At 55.5% G+C, this 17,633-nt stretch overlaps 1 protein-coding gene across 11 annotated transcripts in view; it reads left to right on the top strand.

The window, feature by feature from the left end:
* Window positions 1-17,633, top strand: part of CUX1 (cut like homeobox 1) — a 290,730-nt gene that overhangs the window by 226,962 nt on the left and 46,135 nt on the right. For 7 of the 11 annotated variants that reach the window (XM_040972859.1, XM_040972860.1, XM_040972857.1 and 4 more), the window contains 3 exons: window positions 5,899-5,957; window positions 8,349-8,397; window positions 9,079-9,175. In XM_040972859.1, coding sequence (XP_040828793.1) covers window positions 5,899-5,957; window positions 8,349-8,397; window positions 9,079-9,175 — 205 coding nt within the window. Of the gene's footprint in view, window positions 1-5,898; window positions 5,958-8,348; window positions 8,398-9,078; window positions 9,176-10,190; window positions 10,863-11,943; window positions 12,010-13,312; window positions 13,415-15,524; window positions 16,340-17,633 lie in introns of all 11 variants that reach the window. The other 4 variants (XM_040972849.1, XM_040972850.1, XM_040972853.1 and 1 more) reach the window with 3 other exon arrangements.

The following is a 17,633-nucleotide window of genomic DNA, read 5'->3' as shown; positions in this document are numbered from 1 at the left end:
CTCCAGCATTTCCTACTCCCACCACCTTGCCCCGGGGAGTGCTGGACTCATCTGGAACTTGGAGATTCACTCTGGTGTGTTCCCATGGTCGCCCTGGCTGACCCTGGTGAGGGCATTTTTAGAAGCTGAACTCGCTGTTCTCCCCTTTGTCACAGCCAAAGCACACACCACAGATGTACCCTGAGCATGTGGTGCCCTGCAGACCTGGCGTTTGCTATTACAGAGAAATTTCTTCTAGAACAGTTAAGGCTTTAATGTTTGCCTTTACCTCCCCCACCCCCCCAAAAAAAGAGAATCACACATTCACAAATTAATGTCCTTTCACTGTATCTGGGGGGAATTCTTTAATACGATGCAGTTAATGAAACAACCCAGCAATCTGCTCCCCAAATCATTGCTCCCTTACCTTCACCTGATCTGATAATCAAAACATGCCCTCTTGCAGCCAGACTTCCCTGATCCAATTCCCTTAACCCCTTGTCAGCCGGAGCTGGGGAGGTCTCTCCCTGACACCGGCCCTGTGCCGGAGGAAGAAGGTGAATTGAATACATTACCTCAGGGCCCCCCCCCTTTTCCTAACAGCATCTCCAAGCTAGGCAGGAGCACAGTCATTAGGCAAATGTCTAATGAATGAGCCCTTAGTGTCCAGTGGCAATGGCCGTGGGCAGTTCCATCCCGCAGTGGTGATTGCTGGGAACCAGCTTAGAACCACTTCCTCCTGAAGCCACTTGGGCCTCATCTTCCTGTCCTTTCTTCCTCTTCTCTCCCCAGCTCATCCCTCCTCCCCTCTAAACCATGTTTTTGGGCTGTGCTTTTCATCTTTGGGGGGGGGGGGGGGCGATGGAGAGTAGGGGAGCTGGAAGCAGCAGGGGAGGTAGAGGCAGTGGGCACAGCATGCCACTTCCAGCTCAGATGCCAATGACTTGACCATGAACCCTTGTCAGTGAGCACTTAGCTCTGTGTTTTCATTTACAGTTCCTTGGGGAAAGGGTATCTCCATCTTCCACCAGTGTGACCCAGAGTCCCACCTACTTTGGGGCTAGTGTAGATTTGCCTCACACTGAAATGCTCCATCTCTTGCCACAGACCTCTCTGTCACTCATGAGCTCAGCCCGCTGGTCTGTCACTCTGCACATTTCCCCCACTCCCTCAGCCCAGGGTTCCACTTTTTGAGTCAAGTTCAAGGTGAGCATGTCACTATTCACATCATGCCATGCACCTGCCAATCCCTAAGCAGGCGTCAGAGCAGGCTGCAGCATGCGGCTGCTCCCTCCCAGCTGATCAGACAGGTCCCCCGGCACAGCCCCGCTGGTAGAAATGATTCTGTGTTGGTAATTGATGGGAGCAAGCCGATGGCCAGGACAAGGCTGTTTTTGATAACTCTGGTCTGCAGTGGGAGCACTGGGATGCCGAGGCGGTGTGATTAGGCAGTCACCTGCAATATACTCGCAATAAGCACAGAAAATAGAGCTCTGGTGGCTTCCGTTGAGAGCAGTAGGTGAGCTAAGAGAATGCAAGCTCCCAGGGGGAGAAATTAGGTTTTTCTGAAGATGCTTTAAAAATCAGTGCTTTCCAGTGGGTGGCGGGGCACGTGTGTTAACGTCACCCAGGGGTCCTCTTCCAAGCTGTGCAGGCTTCCACACATCCTCACCCCCTATGGTGCAGGTAGGTCCAGCTGGGCCTAGACCGTGTCTCAGGCACAGAGCAGGAAAACAGCCTACAAACAGCTTCTCTAGACGTATTCTGTGCCTCTCAGCTGGCCTCCTTGGTTATATAACAGCCTGTGCCATGCAGCCCAGGCCTGAGCCTGCCACTGCCTCCCCTGTCTCCCGTGTCCTGGGGCTTAGCTCAGGCCACCCCTCCATGTCCCACAGGGCACTTTGTATATGGTTGGGCAGGAGGGAAGCACCCTCTGCGGAGAAGGTCAGCCTAGCTCCAGGCCTGGTATCAAGTCCCTCCATGGTACCCTGCAGCCCACATGAGTTGGGCAAGAGGGGGGTGTATCACCTCCAGACTGATGCCAGCAAGCTGAAATAGCAAATGCCCCAAGTCCCAGGGAGCCCAGGGCACAAAGCTACACTGGCATTGTCTGGGTTGGGTCCCAAAGGTACTGCAAGCACTAATTTCAGGAGCAGGAAAGAAGGGGGTGTGGAGGGGGGTGGGTCCTGGTGTCCCAGCAGAGGCACACTTGGTGCAAGGCCCCCAGGGGGCCTTCCCTGGGCACATCTCAGGGTGGAGGCGACCTCTGGCTAGCAGCAGAGGTCATGACCAGTTTTGTCACTTTGCTGCAGCTGGTTGTTGAGACTGGAAAGGCTTACAGAGAGTTTGTTGCTCCAGCCATCGCTGGCAAATCCCCCTAACAGGATGCTCTTGCCTGATTACCTGGTGATCACCTCTGCCTGCAGACAGAGGCTGACCATGTGACATGCAGTGTGCAGGTATTCAGAAAGTTAAGCCAAGTCCTTGCTGGTCTGAGGAGCTGTCCCTGGGTTCCAGCAGGGTCCCTGCTCCTAAAGCTGAAGGTGGCTGTTAGGCAGATACACTGAGTCAACCTCCCGAACCTTTGCAATCTAGTTTGTGGTCAGTTGGGTGGGCAGGAGCCTGCATTTCAGGGGGAAAGGTCCATGCCCCCCACAAGTTTACTCCCTGGTGAGGCCGTATGAACCAGTAGAAAAGGGAGTGCATGCTGCCCAGACCTGGACCCAGAGTTGTGCCCCACAGCCATAGCCCAGCCTGAGCCAGCAGGTCTTCAGACAGCGCTGCCGAGAGTCCACATGAACCGCAGGTGCCCTCGATGCCCATAGGCCATCTGCATGTCTCTGTGTTGCAGAGATCCCTTTGCTGGCATCTTGAGGGCACCAAGGGCCACACTTGGAAGTTTTTCTGCACTGAATACCTCGTTGGCTACAGGCCAAAATGCATGCCTTGTTTTGTCTTGTTATGTTTAAGACACAGCTTCCACTGCTAGCTGCTTTATTCCCCCAAATACCATTAACAGCCGAGATAGAGCCAGGCCAAAGCTGGGAGCCAGAAACTCAGCCCCAGCCACCCAGGGGGGTGGCAGGAAACCAACTACGTGAACCATCACCTGGTGTCAGAAACTCAGCCAGATACTGAAACTTTTTGGATAGGTGGAGTTGGGGTTGAAGAGGAGGCAGTAGGGAGAAGAATGTTCTATCTGTTGGTTCAGTCTGCCAAAATGATTGCAATAGCCAGGGCTGGGCTGGGCTGGGCTGGGCTGGGCTGGGCTGGGCTGAAGCGAGAAGTCGGGACAGCCAGGAATTCCATCCATGTGAATGGCAGGGCCCAAGCACTTGGACCTTCCTGCAATGCTTTCCCAGGTACGTTAGCAGGGAGCTGGATCAGCAGCAAAGCAGTAGGGACCCAAACCTGTGCTCTGATATGGGATGCTTACTTCACTGGCAGCTTAACCTCCTGCACCAGGTTATCAGGCCCAAATGTAGTTGTCTTCAGTAGACCAAACACCCACTCCTAGTACTTGAGTTTTAGATTAAATGTCTGCATTGAGAATCAGCCAGGAGTTTAAGAACTCCAAGTGGATCATCCTTGTAGCAGTTCAGGAACAGCTGGGGAGCATCTCCCAGGCTCTCGGAGACAGATATGCTCTCTCCACCTGTGCTGCAAGACAATAGTGTTTGCGGGACGCCTGGAAGCCCCCACTGGCCCCTTCCTCATGTCCCCTCACCTCTGGTTTCCCATTGGTTCTGAGTCTCCCAATTTTTCAGCTGAGTAATATAAGGCCCTGTCAGGTTAAGCCCACCATCAAGTTCACAGCCAGTCAGGCCAGGAGAGGGCTGGCAGCCAGGCATCTGACACCTGACATTTTCAACCTTCCTAATGAAGCCCAGGTATATTCCTCAGACAGGTACATTTTCCAATCCCCAACATCCACTGCCATGGCCCTGGCTGTGGGGCCACCCATGTGATATTCACAGCCAGTGTCACCTACCAGGGCATGGTAGGACAGTACCGGTCACAGCTTGACTCTATGATGACCATGCCTCATGCATGGCTGCCTCACAAAGGCCTTCGGCCCCTCCAGCCTGCCACTGCACCCATTCTGCAGACTGACAAAGTGAAGTCCCATCCAAAGTTAGCCTCTGTGTCCACTGCAGAGCCAGCATCTGTCAAGCAGCAGGTGCAGGCCTGGCCCCACCCACAGGACTCTGCCGGCTCGCCGAATGCAGGTTCCTGATGCCAAGTGCACCCAGGGTCTGTGTTGCAAGCACCCCAGTGAGTGAGCATTTTCTTCCTCTGGGCAGACAGCTGTGTGTACAGAAGCATGTGCTGTGATCATCAAGTCAGGCCACACATGAGCTGCTAAAGGCATGTAAGCTCCAACTATGGGCAGAAGTAGGCAGGAGTGGTCAAAAGGAGCTCCTGGAGCCCATGCCCCATCAGAGACCAAGCAGGGAGCCATGGGCCTCCTCTTGCAATGAGCGTTTTCGGCATCTGGGGCCAACATAGAATCTCAGCATCAGTGACCCAGAGCTGCCCACGTCAGGCCAGCTCTCTGCTTTGCACAGCTATAGAAGCAACCATGCCACTGACTCGGAAATGGGAAATTTATTCACTTTGCCCCCAGGCACCCAGTTCTCAGTGACCAGTGAGGGCTCTGGGTTCAGGCCCTTGGCCTTGAGCTGGGCTGAACCAGGCTCTCCCCATCTCCCCTGGAGGTCACGGTGCATGCGTGTCATGGCATCTGCAGTGCTGGGCATCCCCACAGCATGTTGTTCCCACTTGAGTTCCACAAAGGCGGAATGGCCGTGAGGTACTTCCTGCCAGGGGACCACTAGGAAGAGCAGATGAAACTGCCTCTAGACCAGTGTTACCCTACTCTGTGATTGTGGCTAAGATGCCATTATGACATGTAAAGTCAGCTCCAGCAGTCTTCAAAACGAAGCAGGCGGAGCCATTTTCTGCAATAAAAAGTCAGCAAGAAATCACCAGCCAGGGCACCACAAGATGGGCTGGATGGCAAGTGCCACCTGCTGTCACACAGACCCCTGGGCCAGTGGGCCACATGGGAATCTCCTCGCCACAGTGAGGACTATTCCTAGCTTAAAACTACAGTCTCGATTGTGCTGGTCAAGCAGAGCCTATCAGGCACCAGTTGATGGGCAGATACCCAGGATTCAGGAAAGCCAGTTTGTTCACTTCTGGCTTGAAGATATGCTGACTGCCTCAGTTTCCCCAGGGGACTCCCTCAGGAGGAAGTCAGAAGCAAAGTGGGCCTAGCAGGAAGCCAGTAGCCCTGCCTAGCCAGAGGCCCTGTGAGCCACAGCCATCTTGCAAGTCCTCCAGGAGTTCCAAGCTGAGCCAAGCACCTTAGAGCATCTTCATACTTGGGAACCATCAGTGGTCAGTGTCAACTGTGCTTGCAGAAGCCCCATCCATAGCCAGGCCACCTCTGCTCCCACAACCTTGCCTGCCATCCAGGGGTCCCCGCCTGCACATGATTTATTTCCCCCCATTAGCTGCTGAAGCTCTCCCACAAAGAACCTGCAGTCCGCAGGACCCCCACCAAAGGGGTCTTGCAGCTACCAGCCAACTTAGCCAGCTAAATTTTAGTGCAAAACCTCTCTGTGCTGCTTTTACATGCCGGGAGCCTTTCCCTTTCTTCCATGAGCTGCTTCATGGTATTTCACACAGAACAGATGCTTTCCCATTCCATTGGCCAGTTTGGAAAGCAGCTTTCTCCTGCAGCCATCATGTCAGGTAGCCATGCATATTGTCACCAGACTCCAGCCAGTGGTGAAGGTTTGCTGGCCCTATCGAGGGGGTAGATGCAGTCAGGGAAAGGACTTGGCATTGTGGCCCAGCCTGTGGTCACTCACAGCCACTCATAAGATGCCTCTGTTTGCGCTCTGTTTGCAGCAACTGGAAGAAAAACTCAAAGGCCAGGCTGACTATGAAGAGGTGAAGAAAGAGCTCAAGTAAGTACGCAGCTGCCTGATGCCCTGTGCTGGCCAGGCCTCAGGGGGCTGCCTCCTGATAGGTGGGCCAGGGCAGCGTGCCCCATGCAATTTCATGTTTCCCTGTGTGAGCCAGGCCTTGGCAGGGGGCACCTGCTGACAGGTGGGCTAGGGCAGTGTCCCACATGTGGTTCCACACTCCCCTATGTTGTAGATGTTTGCACCGAGACCTGTCACAGAACTCTTCCAACTTCTCATAGTACTCTTATGTGTGTGAAGTATAGAGCGGAGCACATGCCTTCTGAGCTCAGTCCCCCAGCCCACAGAGTGCAGCAGCGGGAAACAGCCATGCCGTGAAGGTGTGCCTTTGGCCATCACCTCCTCCCAGCTCCATCCTACAGTGTCAGCGCTCACAATCTCATGCTTCCCTGGCCCAGCTCCCAGCCTGGGCCTCCTTCTGTTTCCTGGTGTCTGTCTTCCTAAGTTCATTGTGCTTCCAGCTCATAGGCTACCCCTCTCCCCAGCCTGCAGCCCCCATCAGCTTCCTCCACTGAGCGTACAGCTACCCCTTGACCTTCTGCCTTGCGACTTCCAGTCTCACCCTGGCTTCACTTCTGCTCTGTGTGGTCAAGACGCGGCCAGAGGAAGTTGCTGCAGTGTCGCGCCCCAGCTCCTCCACATAGCATTCGTCGTTGTACGGAGGGCCTATCCCCATCTCCGTCACTCTCCTCCACCCCCAGCTGCACCCACAGTTCTCTTTCTGCAGACACCTGTAGCCCCTGCTGAGGATGGAGTCCTTCCCTCTGGCCTCAGCTGTTTTCTGTTGTGCTCTGAGCTGAGAAAATGGCCCTTGGGCAAACTCCATGGCCATAGGATCACTCCTGGCCTTCCCAGCGAGGGCTTTCTTCTGTCCACACTGTGCTCTGCTGCCACACAGGCTCAGACCCTCCACAAACTCCATTCTCACCAGCCCACTGTCAGTGTTCGCTTCCACCTGATGGACCCATACCTGCTTGCCCCTCTTGTCCTCCCTGCAAAAAGCAGAAATTGGGTTTCAGGTTTTAAGGCTGAAGAACTGTCTTTAAGACCTTAGCTTGGGCCCCTCCCTTGGGTCCTGGGCCTTGGTCCTACCCTCCTCCTCACTCTCCGTGTTCCCCAGGAGCTGAGATCAGATCTGGGTGTTACCCTGCTCTGTCTGCAGCCACCGGAGCCCTGCCCTGCTGGGGCTGGGGCTGAGGCTGTGACAGGGCCCTCATCCTTGAACCTGTGCCCCTTACAAGTTACCGTCGTTGACTAATGCATGTTTCCTAGGCCAGGGGAAACCTGCCTTCTTATCCCTCTAGATATAATCATATATAATGACGAGATCCCAAAGGACACAGCAAACGAGCTGCAGGAGTGTGGCTGCAGACACGGGGAGGCATGCTAAGAACAACCCCAGGTCCCGAGTGATGTTGCCACCAACCCGAACTTGCCCCAGAGGGCTTTGATCTGCTTCCTTCTGTGCCTCTTGTTCCTCTGTTAGCTTCCCTCATCAGGATCGTCACAGGGATCACAAACTCCAAGGCACGGGTTCCAACCAGCATGGGACACAGAGGGTGACCCTAACCTCCCAGGGCTAGCAGCTCTGGCTGCTGATGGCTCAGTCCCACACCTTGTGCCATGTTGGCAACACTTTGTGGTCCTAAGGACATACAAAGCCCCCGAGGATTCTGGGAAAGTCTGTGTCACAGCCTGTCCGTGCTGAGCCCCATGCAGGCCTCAGGAGGAATCCTTGTGGCGCCTCCTGGCCACGCAGCCTCCCTGATCAGCTCTCCTGAGAAAAGGGAAGTCCACAGCCAACAAAATGTGAAAAGCTGCACCTGTTGGCTGCATTCACCCAGTCCTTGGCCTTGCTCAGACAGCCTTGGGGATGGCCGTGCAGAAGCCAGCCATGGAGATGTCCCACCTCCCTATGCTTGGGGCTATATGCCTCTTGTGGCTGAGCCATCCAAGGTGGGCCATTGCTCTGTGCCCAGCTTCCCCCAGGGTTCCAAGCAGGTGCCAAGGCTGTGAGGAGCTCCTGTGTTTCTAACTTGCTCATTACAGTTCCATCCTCTCCTGCCACTCAGTGATGTCAGTGCAGTGTGACTGTATTCAACCTCAGGGATTCAGCTCCAAGCAGATCCAGTGTGTGTGACTCCAGATGGAGTGATTTACATGCTGGGCAGGAAACCTTGCCAGCCAACTGCTCACTGCATACCAGTTATTGCAGAGCCACCATCAGATGACAGGACCAGGGCCCAGGAGATGGTTGCAGTAGTCTGGCCCTTCATTTCTGGAGAACAGGGACTCCTCGTGTCTGTGCCGATGGGTGAGGCTGTAAGTGAAGGGTGCCACACAGGCAGTAACCCCTGTGTCTTCATCTTTCAGTATCCTGAAGTCAATGGAGTTTGCGCCATCAGAGGGAGCTGGGACCCAGGTACGCAGTCTTGTCCCTTCACTGTCAACACTGGCATCACAAGCACTGTGGCCACTGTGGTGCCTCGAGCTCACAACTTCTCCAGGAACATGGAACCGAGAGAGAGCGAATCGCCTCTTCTCAAAAGCCAAAAAGTCAGTGTCCTTGAAGTGGTAGCTCAGTGCAAACCATGACTGTGCTTGCGCCAGTCCTAAGAACATAACCAGTGAACCAAGCCTCAGGTCAGCCAAAACTGGTCTGGCTCAGTGCCTTTGGAGTAGGGTGATCAGGCACCCAGCCACCTGGTGGCTGACTGGAGGCATGTTCTGAGCAGGGGCTCGCACCCACAGCCCAAAGGCTGTGGTATCTCTGAGACTGGCAAGAGGAAAAACCCATTACCTTCCCAACAGCCCCTGGTTTCCAAATGGGGTGCAGATTAAGACCACTTGAGTTTGGGCACAAAATCGAGACTCATTACCTACCTAGAAGGTTTGGAAGAAGTAAAGAAGAGAAGGGATCCCAGTGGGCATTAACTCTGCCTCAGAGGCACCTGCAAGCTTAGCACATGGGTACTAGGAATTCAGCTCTGTGTAACAGGTGTCATAGGCACACAGTAGGCCCGGGTGGAGGAGTGGGCAGGCAGGGCCCCAAGGAGGCACATGAAGACCCGGCCCTCAGTGAGCTCCACTCTGCCCCTTGCAGGACTCGGCCAAGCCCCTGGAGGTGCTGCTACTGGAGAAGAACCGGTCGCTGCAGTCGGAGAACGCTGCCCTGCGCAACTCCAACAGCGACCTGAGCGGTAGGTGCATAGGGTCCCGCGTGGGGCTCTCGCTCGCTTCACTTCCAGGGCTCGCGGAAGAGGAAGACCAACCGTGAGTGTGGGCAGATGCATGGTGGGAGCGTCGCCGTGACTAACGAGCGTCTGGTCTTCTCCTCTTCCTCCTCACTGCTGTCCCCCACCCTGCCCGCCCTGCTGAAACCCGGCGACAAGATGCGTGGCGCCGCAGTGCCGTCTGCAGAGGTCGGCGAGGGGGTGGGTGTTGTCCGCGTGCCCGCCAGGGGCAGCTGGAGGATGGTGTGGCTTCTCGGATCTTCGCCTCAGTTGTGTGCAAACAGGCCAGGTGCAGGCAGGCGCAAGCGTGGCCTCCTGCTGGTTGTGTGTCTGGGGGCTGCTTAGAAAGGCTTAGTGGCGCTTCTCTTCCTGGGTCAGGTTTTCCTGGGGGATGCGTCCCCATCCTTAGCCTTCCTTTGCTCGTCCCAAAACGGTGGTGTCACTGACTGTGCTTTGGGTTTTGGCCGCTTGGCAAACCGCGTCCTGATGTCTTGGGCTCCGATAATGTTGCGGTCGGTCTTTACACGCGCGTGTGCGCCTTCGATCAAACGACTCGGTGCGGTGCCTGCGCCTCAGAGCACATGGCGGGGCGTGCACCCATGGGTCCCCAAATGTCAGTGTTTGCTGCTCTTCGGGCGGGGGGACCCGCCACCTGTCGGACTCCCCTCCTGTGTGTGTCACCAGCTCCTTGTCACTCACGCTAGGAGTTTGAGTCTTTGTCGAGGGGATTCTCCAGGCTGCAACGTACAAGAAAGGTGCAAACAGGAATGCATGTGGCTTGTCTGGGGGGCCTCGTTTGGCTGACTTTAACAAATTCAATCGAAAAAACAAACCAACACACTGCATTTGGCCCTGGTACAATCCGCACTTTTTTTGTTCTTTCCATTCCCTTCCGTGGGGGCACACTTTGCATTTTGGTCTTGGTTTTTTTTTCCCTTGGGAATTATCCCCCATAATGCATTCTGTTTGCCCTTCCTTGTAGGGTCAGCCAGGAGAAAAGGGAAAGACCAGCCGGACAGTCGGCGCCCGGGACCTTTGCCGGCCTCCCCTCCTTCCCAGTTGCCCCGCAACACGGGGGAGCAGGCTTCCAATACTAATGGTACACACCAGTTCTCACCAGCGGGGTTAAGTCAAGACTTTTTCAGCTCGTCCCTGGCAAGCCCCAGCCTACCCCTGGCTTCTACAGGAAAATTTGCACTAAACTCTCTCCTCCAGCGACAGCTAATGCAGTCCTTCTACTCCAAGGCCATGCAGGAAGCAGGCGGCACAAGCGTGATTTTTCCAACAGGTCCATACAGCACAAACTCCATACCTTCCCAAAGCCCAATACAACCAAGCCCAGATGTAAATGGCATGGCCCCGTCTCCCAGCCAGTCAGAGAGCGCTGGGAGCGCCTCCGAGGGCGAGGAGATGGACACTGCAGAAATCGCCCGGCAGGTCAAAGAACAGCTCATCAAGCACAATATCGGCCAGCGCATTTTCGGACATTATGTCTTGGGACTGTCACAAGGGTCCGTGAGCGAGATTCTGGCCCGGCCCAAGCCCTGGAATAAACTGACTGTGCGTGGCAAGGAGCCGTTCCACAAGATGAAACAATTCCTCTCCGACGAGCAGAACATCCTGGCTCTTCGCAGCATCCAAGGCAGACAAAGAGGTGAGAGACATCCCCGCAATGGCCTGGCGCTGGCGGGGGGGAACCTGTGTGTGTATGCGCATGTGTGCATGTGTGGCTGTGTGCGCACGCGCACATGTGTGTGCCTGTGTGATAAAACATCCACATATCACATCAGCTATGATTCTGTCCAGTGGCCACTATGGCTAGAGTTTCAGGGGGCGGCCAAGCGTGAGTTAAACTGTTAGGTTGGGGACATCCGACCTCAGTAGCTTGGCCTAACACCTTGTACTTTGCGACCTTGGTCCTCACACACCCTGCCTTGGACTAGAAGGAATTAATGGAACACACCACCTGCCAGCATGGTGGGCATCGCCGCTCTGGTCAGACCCAGGTGCTGCTGGCCTCATGCTGGAAAGGGCCTTTGAATACCCTGCAGCCCCATAGCAGCAGCAGTGGCACTGGCTGGGCTCTGTCCTCTGGAGTGGGGAGGGGAGAGCGAAGCAGGGCCCCAGACCTCGCCTCTCCTGCGAGGTCACCTCCCCTACAGTGTTAGCCACTTGTTTAGCACCGTGAGCAAAAACCTGCCCTGAGTTAACAACAGGAAAGTTGCATTCCAACAGCCTTCCTCCTTACAACACCTTCCATGCCAAGGTAGACAGCAGATCACATCTGGGACTTAGAGAACTCCTTCCCTCTTCTAGAAGTAGGGGCTCCCGCTGCTAAACCAACAGCGCTAGAGAGAGGTGGTTTGTCAGACGTGCCTGAAATTGAGTGCAGTGACACAGGCTGGTTGGTGCACATGTCATCGTGCATGGAGCACAGGCCCTTGGCAACCACGTTCACTGACTGGGTGATTCACGTGTGTTCCATGCTGGGCTGTGGGCAATTGAGTGGCAAGCAGTCCGCCCTCCATTCAGCCCTCTGATAAACCTTGACAGCGGAGCCATGTCAGCCAGGGAGGGGCCTCGCAGAAGTTTCTGTCTAACTCCCAAGCTGCCCACGGAAGCCCTGAGCCCTCTCTTTTAGCAGCAGGTGGCTCAGATTTCATGTCACACAGCCCATGTCGTCAACACCACCATCCCCTGATTGTTTTGTTCTTACCACACTTGTTTTTCAACAGAGAATCCAGGCCAGAGCCTGAACAGACTATTTCAGGAAGTACCGAAACGAAGAAATGGGTCTGAAGGTATGTCGCAGGCAGGCGTTTTTCCTTGCGATCTGTAGCCTAGGAAGCAGCATGTCCTTAAAGCTGTGATATTTGGGTTACAACTGCGCAGTGTGTTTCTGGCCTGGAACCTGATTGGAAAAACAGAGCTAGTAAGTATAAAACAAGGCACGGGTTCAGGGGCGCCTAGCCCCTTCCCCCTGAGCCGCCCGCCCTCTACTGAGTGCGGAGCGCACACGAGGCGCCCCTCAGAGTAGCACCCCCCTAGACTCACATCCTAAAGCCCTTCCAGAGTCAAGTGATGCTTTGCCCGCTGTTCCCAGAAGCAGGTGAGGGAATGGTGCTTGTTGCTGGGAGAATGCTGGGAGAACAGTCAGATGATCAAGTGAAATCAGATAACCGCCGCTGCCTCTTCCTAATTCCGAAACCTGTCAAAGGTCCCACCACACGGAATGACCCCACCCATAACCCATGTTCGTGGGGGCCTCAGCGAGCCAGCTACCATCAGCCACCTTCCACCTTCCTTCCTCCAGCACCACGGTGGGCTGGATCTTAAGTGGCCTTACACAGGCAGACCTTAGCACAGTTAAAAGTGGAAAAAGTCTGAGCGGCTTCCAGGAAGCACTAGGGCCAGCCCCTGGACTGCAGCGGCTTCCATGCGTCCACACATGTGGCAGATCTGTAAGGCCTTGCTACCACGTGGCTGGCTGGCTGGCTGGCTGGCTGGCTGGCTGGCTGGCTGTCAGGACACACTTGATTCTGGGGAATTCCCCACAGGCTTCTCTTCTGGTTCCTAGATGTCAAAGAGACAGCAGGTGGCAACGGAGCCGCACAGTTTAAGAGAAGGCTTGTGCCCCCTCCCCTGTGCGTCTGAGTGAGTGACAGAGCAAGAGCCCCTGCCATTTGCCCTACTTCCCCTCTGGGTTCCTGCATCCATCCGGGATCCTAGCCTGCAATGAATGAACGGGGCTCGAACACAGTCAGGCTGTAGCCGTGGATGGAGCTGCTCTTAGATGCTCTTGGAAAGCAGGGCCTTTGCATCCTCTGTGTCATCTTCCCCTGGGCCACCCAATTTGTCCTCCCTGTTACTAAGCCACCGGGACTGTCTAGCTCCAGTCAATGCGAGCAGCGCTCGCCAGACAGGAAGCCCGTCCTGCGTGGGCCAGGGGCTGCTGCACCTGTGAAGCAGAGGCCAGAGGAGGCCACGCCCACCTCCTCCCAGCACTCGACTCAGGGCTTTTTATCAGAGCAACATCTGTGTGCGGCACTGGTCCCTTATTCCAGATTGGGGTTTGAGGTCATCGCTATAACTTTCTCCCCACAGGTAACATCACCACCCGGATCCGCACTTCGGAGACTGGTTCCGATGAAGCAATCAAGTCCATCTTGGAGCAAGCCAAGAGGGAACTGCAGGTGCAGAAAACTGGTACGGCCACCCTGACAACCTTTTCCTCCTCCTTCCCCTCTGCCTTCTCAGACACAGGGGACAAGGCGGTTGTGGGGTGAGATGCAAGGGGAAGAGGGGTGCTCTGGTCAGCAATTGTTCCCTTCATCTGTGGTTTTCCACCAGCAGTGGTTGTCAAGCATTTAGGTCTAGGCAACATCTACGTCATCACAGGTCACAGGGCTCTAGCATTCCTCAGGCAGGCAACCCTGGGCTAGAACCTCCTTAACTTAACCAAAGTCAGCCAGTAGCAGTGCAGTACCAGCCTTTGTGGTTCGTAGTCAGACAACTCCAAAGGGATAGGCAAGACATAAATGTTTAGTGGCTGCTCGCAGGAGATGACCATCACCAGGGAGGGTGGGCAGCTCCTTAGGGTTGGTGGGCACTGCCCATGTCACCACACTGCCCCTTCCCCCATTCCCACCTGAGCTGGGATTTCTGGGATGGAGTGCCAGCTGCCACCAGGCAGCTGTTTTGCATCCTCTTCCTCAGGGTCAACATGGGACCCACACCTGCCCTTCACCCACATGCCCAGCCCAGCATCCAGCAGTGCTGACAGCTGAGCTTGTGTCTGCTTGCTCACTTAGCATGTGGGCTTATCACTCCTGTCCTCTTGTCTGTGGACAAGTCTGGGGCTGAGTGTCATCCCCCACACACCCCATCCCACTCAAACTGAGCCCTTGGAACCCGAAAGATAGATTGTGATAGCTTGATGCTCCTGATTACAAGCTCAGCTCTAAAGCTGAAGTCGTTTGCCAGTACTTTAAGTAGTCACCCTGGCTGGAAACCCTGGTTCCCCCCTATCTGTAGTCCCAAGCCCTTGCTGCCACCTGCCTTCTTCCAGGGGTCCCAGAGCAGTGAGTTGCCATCCCTGTGGGGTTTTAAGCCTGGCAGAGGTAGGAACCTGCCTCCTGGCTGCCATTGACCCCCTGTGAGGTCCCAGCAGGGAAGCCCCAGCAGGGATCTCTTAACAGGAAGGCCTGCCCCAAGCCATTGACTCCCTTCAACCACAAAGTAGTGGTCGTACTGCCCGCTCCCCAAGGATGCTGGGCAGAGCACTCAGGAAGCCACAGAGGCCGTGGCTGCCTTTGCAGGCATTTCCTAGCATCCTTTAAAGTACCCAAAGAGCCCACTGACTTGATCCCCTCCCCCAGCTGCCAAGGCATGTAACATGGGGGTCCGCTGGCCCACTGGCCACATCACAGTTCCAAGATTTATTTGAATGTCATAATTAGAGAGAAAGAGAGATCTTCATCTGCTGGCCCACTCCCCAGTTGGCCATAATGGCTTGGGCTTAACCAGGCTAGGAGGCCCATCCAAGTCTTCTGAGGTATAGCAAGGACCCAGCGGCCATTTTCCCACTGTCCTTCCCTGGCCACCAGCAGGGAGAAGTGGAGCAGCGAGGACACAAATCAGAACCCACATGGGATAGGTGTCAAGCACTGGCTTTACCCACCACTCCGCACCCCCAGTCCCACTACTTTTATTATTTTCACTGAAGAATATGACATTTTAAAAGATTTAGTTATTTGAAATATAGCAGAAAGGAGGAGAGAATCTTCCACAGCTGGGAGCTATACTCTGCAAGTGACTACCATCTTCCATCTGCTGGGAGATTTACTCCCCAAGGCTGGGCCAGACCAAAACTAGGAACCAGAAGCTTCACCCGGGTCTCCCACATGGGTACAGGGATCCAGAAACTAGGGCCAGCCTCCACTGCTCTCCCAGATGCATTAGCAGAAACAGATTAGAAGTAGGACAGCTGGGCCTCAAACCGGCGCCCGTATCAGATGCTGATGTTGCAGGTGGCTTTAGCTACTACACCACAAAGCCAGCCCTGCTGTTTTCTTTAAACCAAAGAAGAACTGCACCCAGGAGTTAGGTACCGCGTGCTAGCTCAGTGCACATACTCATCCTGTCTTGCCAGTTGTTCAGGGAGGTCGTCCTGGAAGATTGCCTGGGAGGGCATGTCCAGCTGGTGTGTGGCACAGGCCACTGGGTGGATGGCAGTAGCGTCAGATGGGACACCAAAAGGTCTAGGTGGCAGGAAGGGCCAGGCCCACCCCCTGACCCCAATGTCTGCCCTCTGCAGCAGAGCCAGCCCCGCCCTCCTCGGCACCAAACAGCGGGAATTCGGACGATGCCATCCGCTCCATCCTGCAGCAAGCCCGCCGGGAGATGGAGGCCCAGCAGGCTGCCCTGGAACCCCCCGCAAAAGCCACCTCGCTGCCCCAGCCTGACCTTGCCCTGCTCACCCCAAAGCTGCTGTCTGCCTCACCCATGACGGCCGTGTCCAGCTACTCTCCTCTTGCCATCTCCCTGAAGAAGTCCACCGCAGCCCCCGAGGCTGGCGCCTCGGCTCTGCCCAACCCCCCGGTCCTTAAGAAGGAGGCTGCTGAGGGCCCCGGGCTGGACGCCCCGGGAGCAGCCGACGGCAGCCAGGGTGTCCTGAGGCACGTGAAGGGTGGCGTGTGGAAAGACTCCTGGTGGGGCACCATGCAGCCTGAACGCAGGACCCCCGCCTCTGCTGAGGAGGCCAAGGCCGACGAAGCCAGCAGCGGGAAGGAGAAGGCGGGTGGCAGCCAGCCACGAAGCGAGCGTGCCCAGCTGCAGGGCCCCTCATCCTCAGAGTACTGGAAGGAGTGGCCCAGCGCCGAGTCCCCCTACTCCCAGAGCTCAGAGCTGAGTGTGACGGGGGCCAGCCGCAGCGAGACACCCCAGAACAGCCCCCTGCCTTCCTCCCCGATTGTGCCCCTGGCCAAGCCCACCAAGCCCTCTGTGCCACCGCTGACCCCTGAGCAGTATGAAATCTACATGTACCAGGAAGTGGACACCATCGAGCTGACGCGGCAGGTGAAGGAGAAGCTGGCCAAGAACGGCATCTGCCAGAGGATCTTCGGGGAGAAGGTGAGCGGCCCCTCAAAAAGCCTGGGTCTGCCCCTTCTGCACAGCAATGCCCTTTTCTTAAAATGTGCTGATTTGTTTGTTTGTTTGAAAGACAGACTTACAGAAAGAGAGATAAAGAGAAAGATCTTCCATCCACTGTTTTACTCTCCAAATGGCCACAATGGCCAGAGCTGGGCCAGTCCAAAGCCAGGAGCCAAGAGCTCCATCCAAGTCTCCCACATGAGTGTGCAGGGGCCCAAGGTCTTGGGCCATCCTCCACTGCTGTCCCAGGCCACAAATAGGGAGCTGGATGGAAAGCAGAATATCTGGGACTTGAACAGATACTCTTATATGGAATCTGGCCTTGCGTATGGCAGCTTAAAATGCTGTGCCACAACGCTGACCCACACCTCCCAATTGAATCACCCAGGAACATCACATGTTGCTTTCTCCCATATTTCCAGAGGGGTCCCTAGCAAAGGTTCCCACCTCCTGGATGCAGCTGCTGCTGAGGCTCCTACAGGCCAATTCCCAGTTCCCCCCGCTCAGCTATATCAGGGGGGCATGATAAAGTCACCAGGTGATGGACAAGGAAACTGAGTCAGGGAAATCAGCTATTCAGCCCAAGCTGGCAGGTGAACTGAGCCCAAGTCAGTCCTCTGCCACCAAGCACAGCTAAGAGGGACCTCTCCTGGGCATTCTGGGATGTGACAGGGAAACTGCCTTGAGCCAGGCGTTCTCCCCACACACACACACAACGGTCCAGTGCTGGCAGCCAGGAGGGATGGGGCCGCCCTCCTTGCCACACTGTCCATCCCTTCCCCAGGAAGTACTAACCTCCAGGTTATCTCTGTCCTTGGCACTGGTCAGACTCCAGATTGGGGGCATTTACCATACCCATCAATCATCCGATAAGCACCCGGCCCCAGTAAGCATACTGAGCTGTGAGTTCCTAAATCGAGAGACACACTCCACTATGCCTTCCTAGCCGACAGTGCCTTGAAGCTGCCCTGAAGCTTGGGGCTCTGTATTCCACAGCCCCGTGAGCCCTTAGTACACCTGTCATCCTCCTTTCCCAAAAGGTGCTAGAGGTGAACGGAAATGAGGGGGAAATTTCCACCAGCCTCGAGGAAATTCCTCGCTCAGCAGTGTCAAGACACCACCTGAGAAGGTTACAATGGATGTCTGTGCCCTGTCTTAAATGTGGCCAAGACTTAATAGCGCTGAACTTGCTTGGCCCTGGAGTATGGTTTATTCTGGAACAGAACCTTCCCAAAGAGTGATGGGAGGCTGCCCCTAAATATCCCTGGCTACA

This window comes from Ochotona curzoniae, unplaced genomic scaffold (assembly GCF_017591425.1).
Source record: "Ochotona curzoniae isolate NIBS_2020 unplaced genomic scaffold, NIBS_Ocur_1.0 contig_2321, whole genome shotgun sequence".
NCBI classification, from domain to species: domain Eukaryota; kingdom Metazoa; phylum Chordata; class Mammalia; order Lagomorpha; family Ochotonidae; genus Ochotona; species Ochotona curzoniae.
Note: the sequence above shows the minus strand (reverse complement) of the source record. Positions and strands in the feature narration are given on the sequence as shown.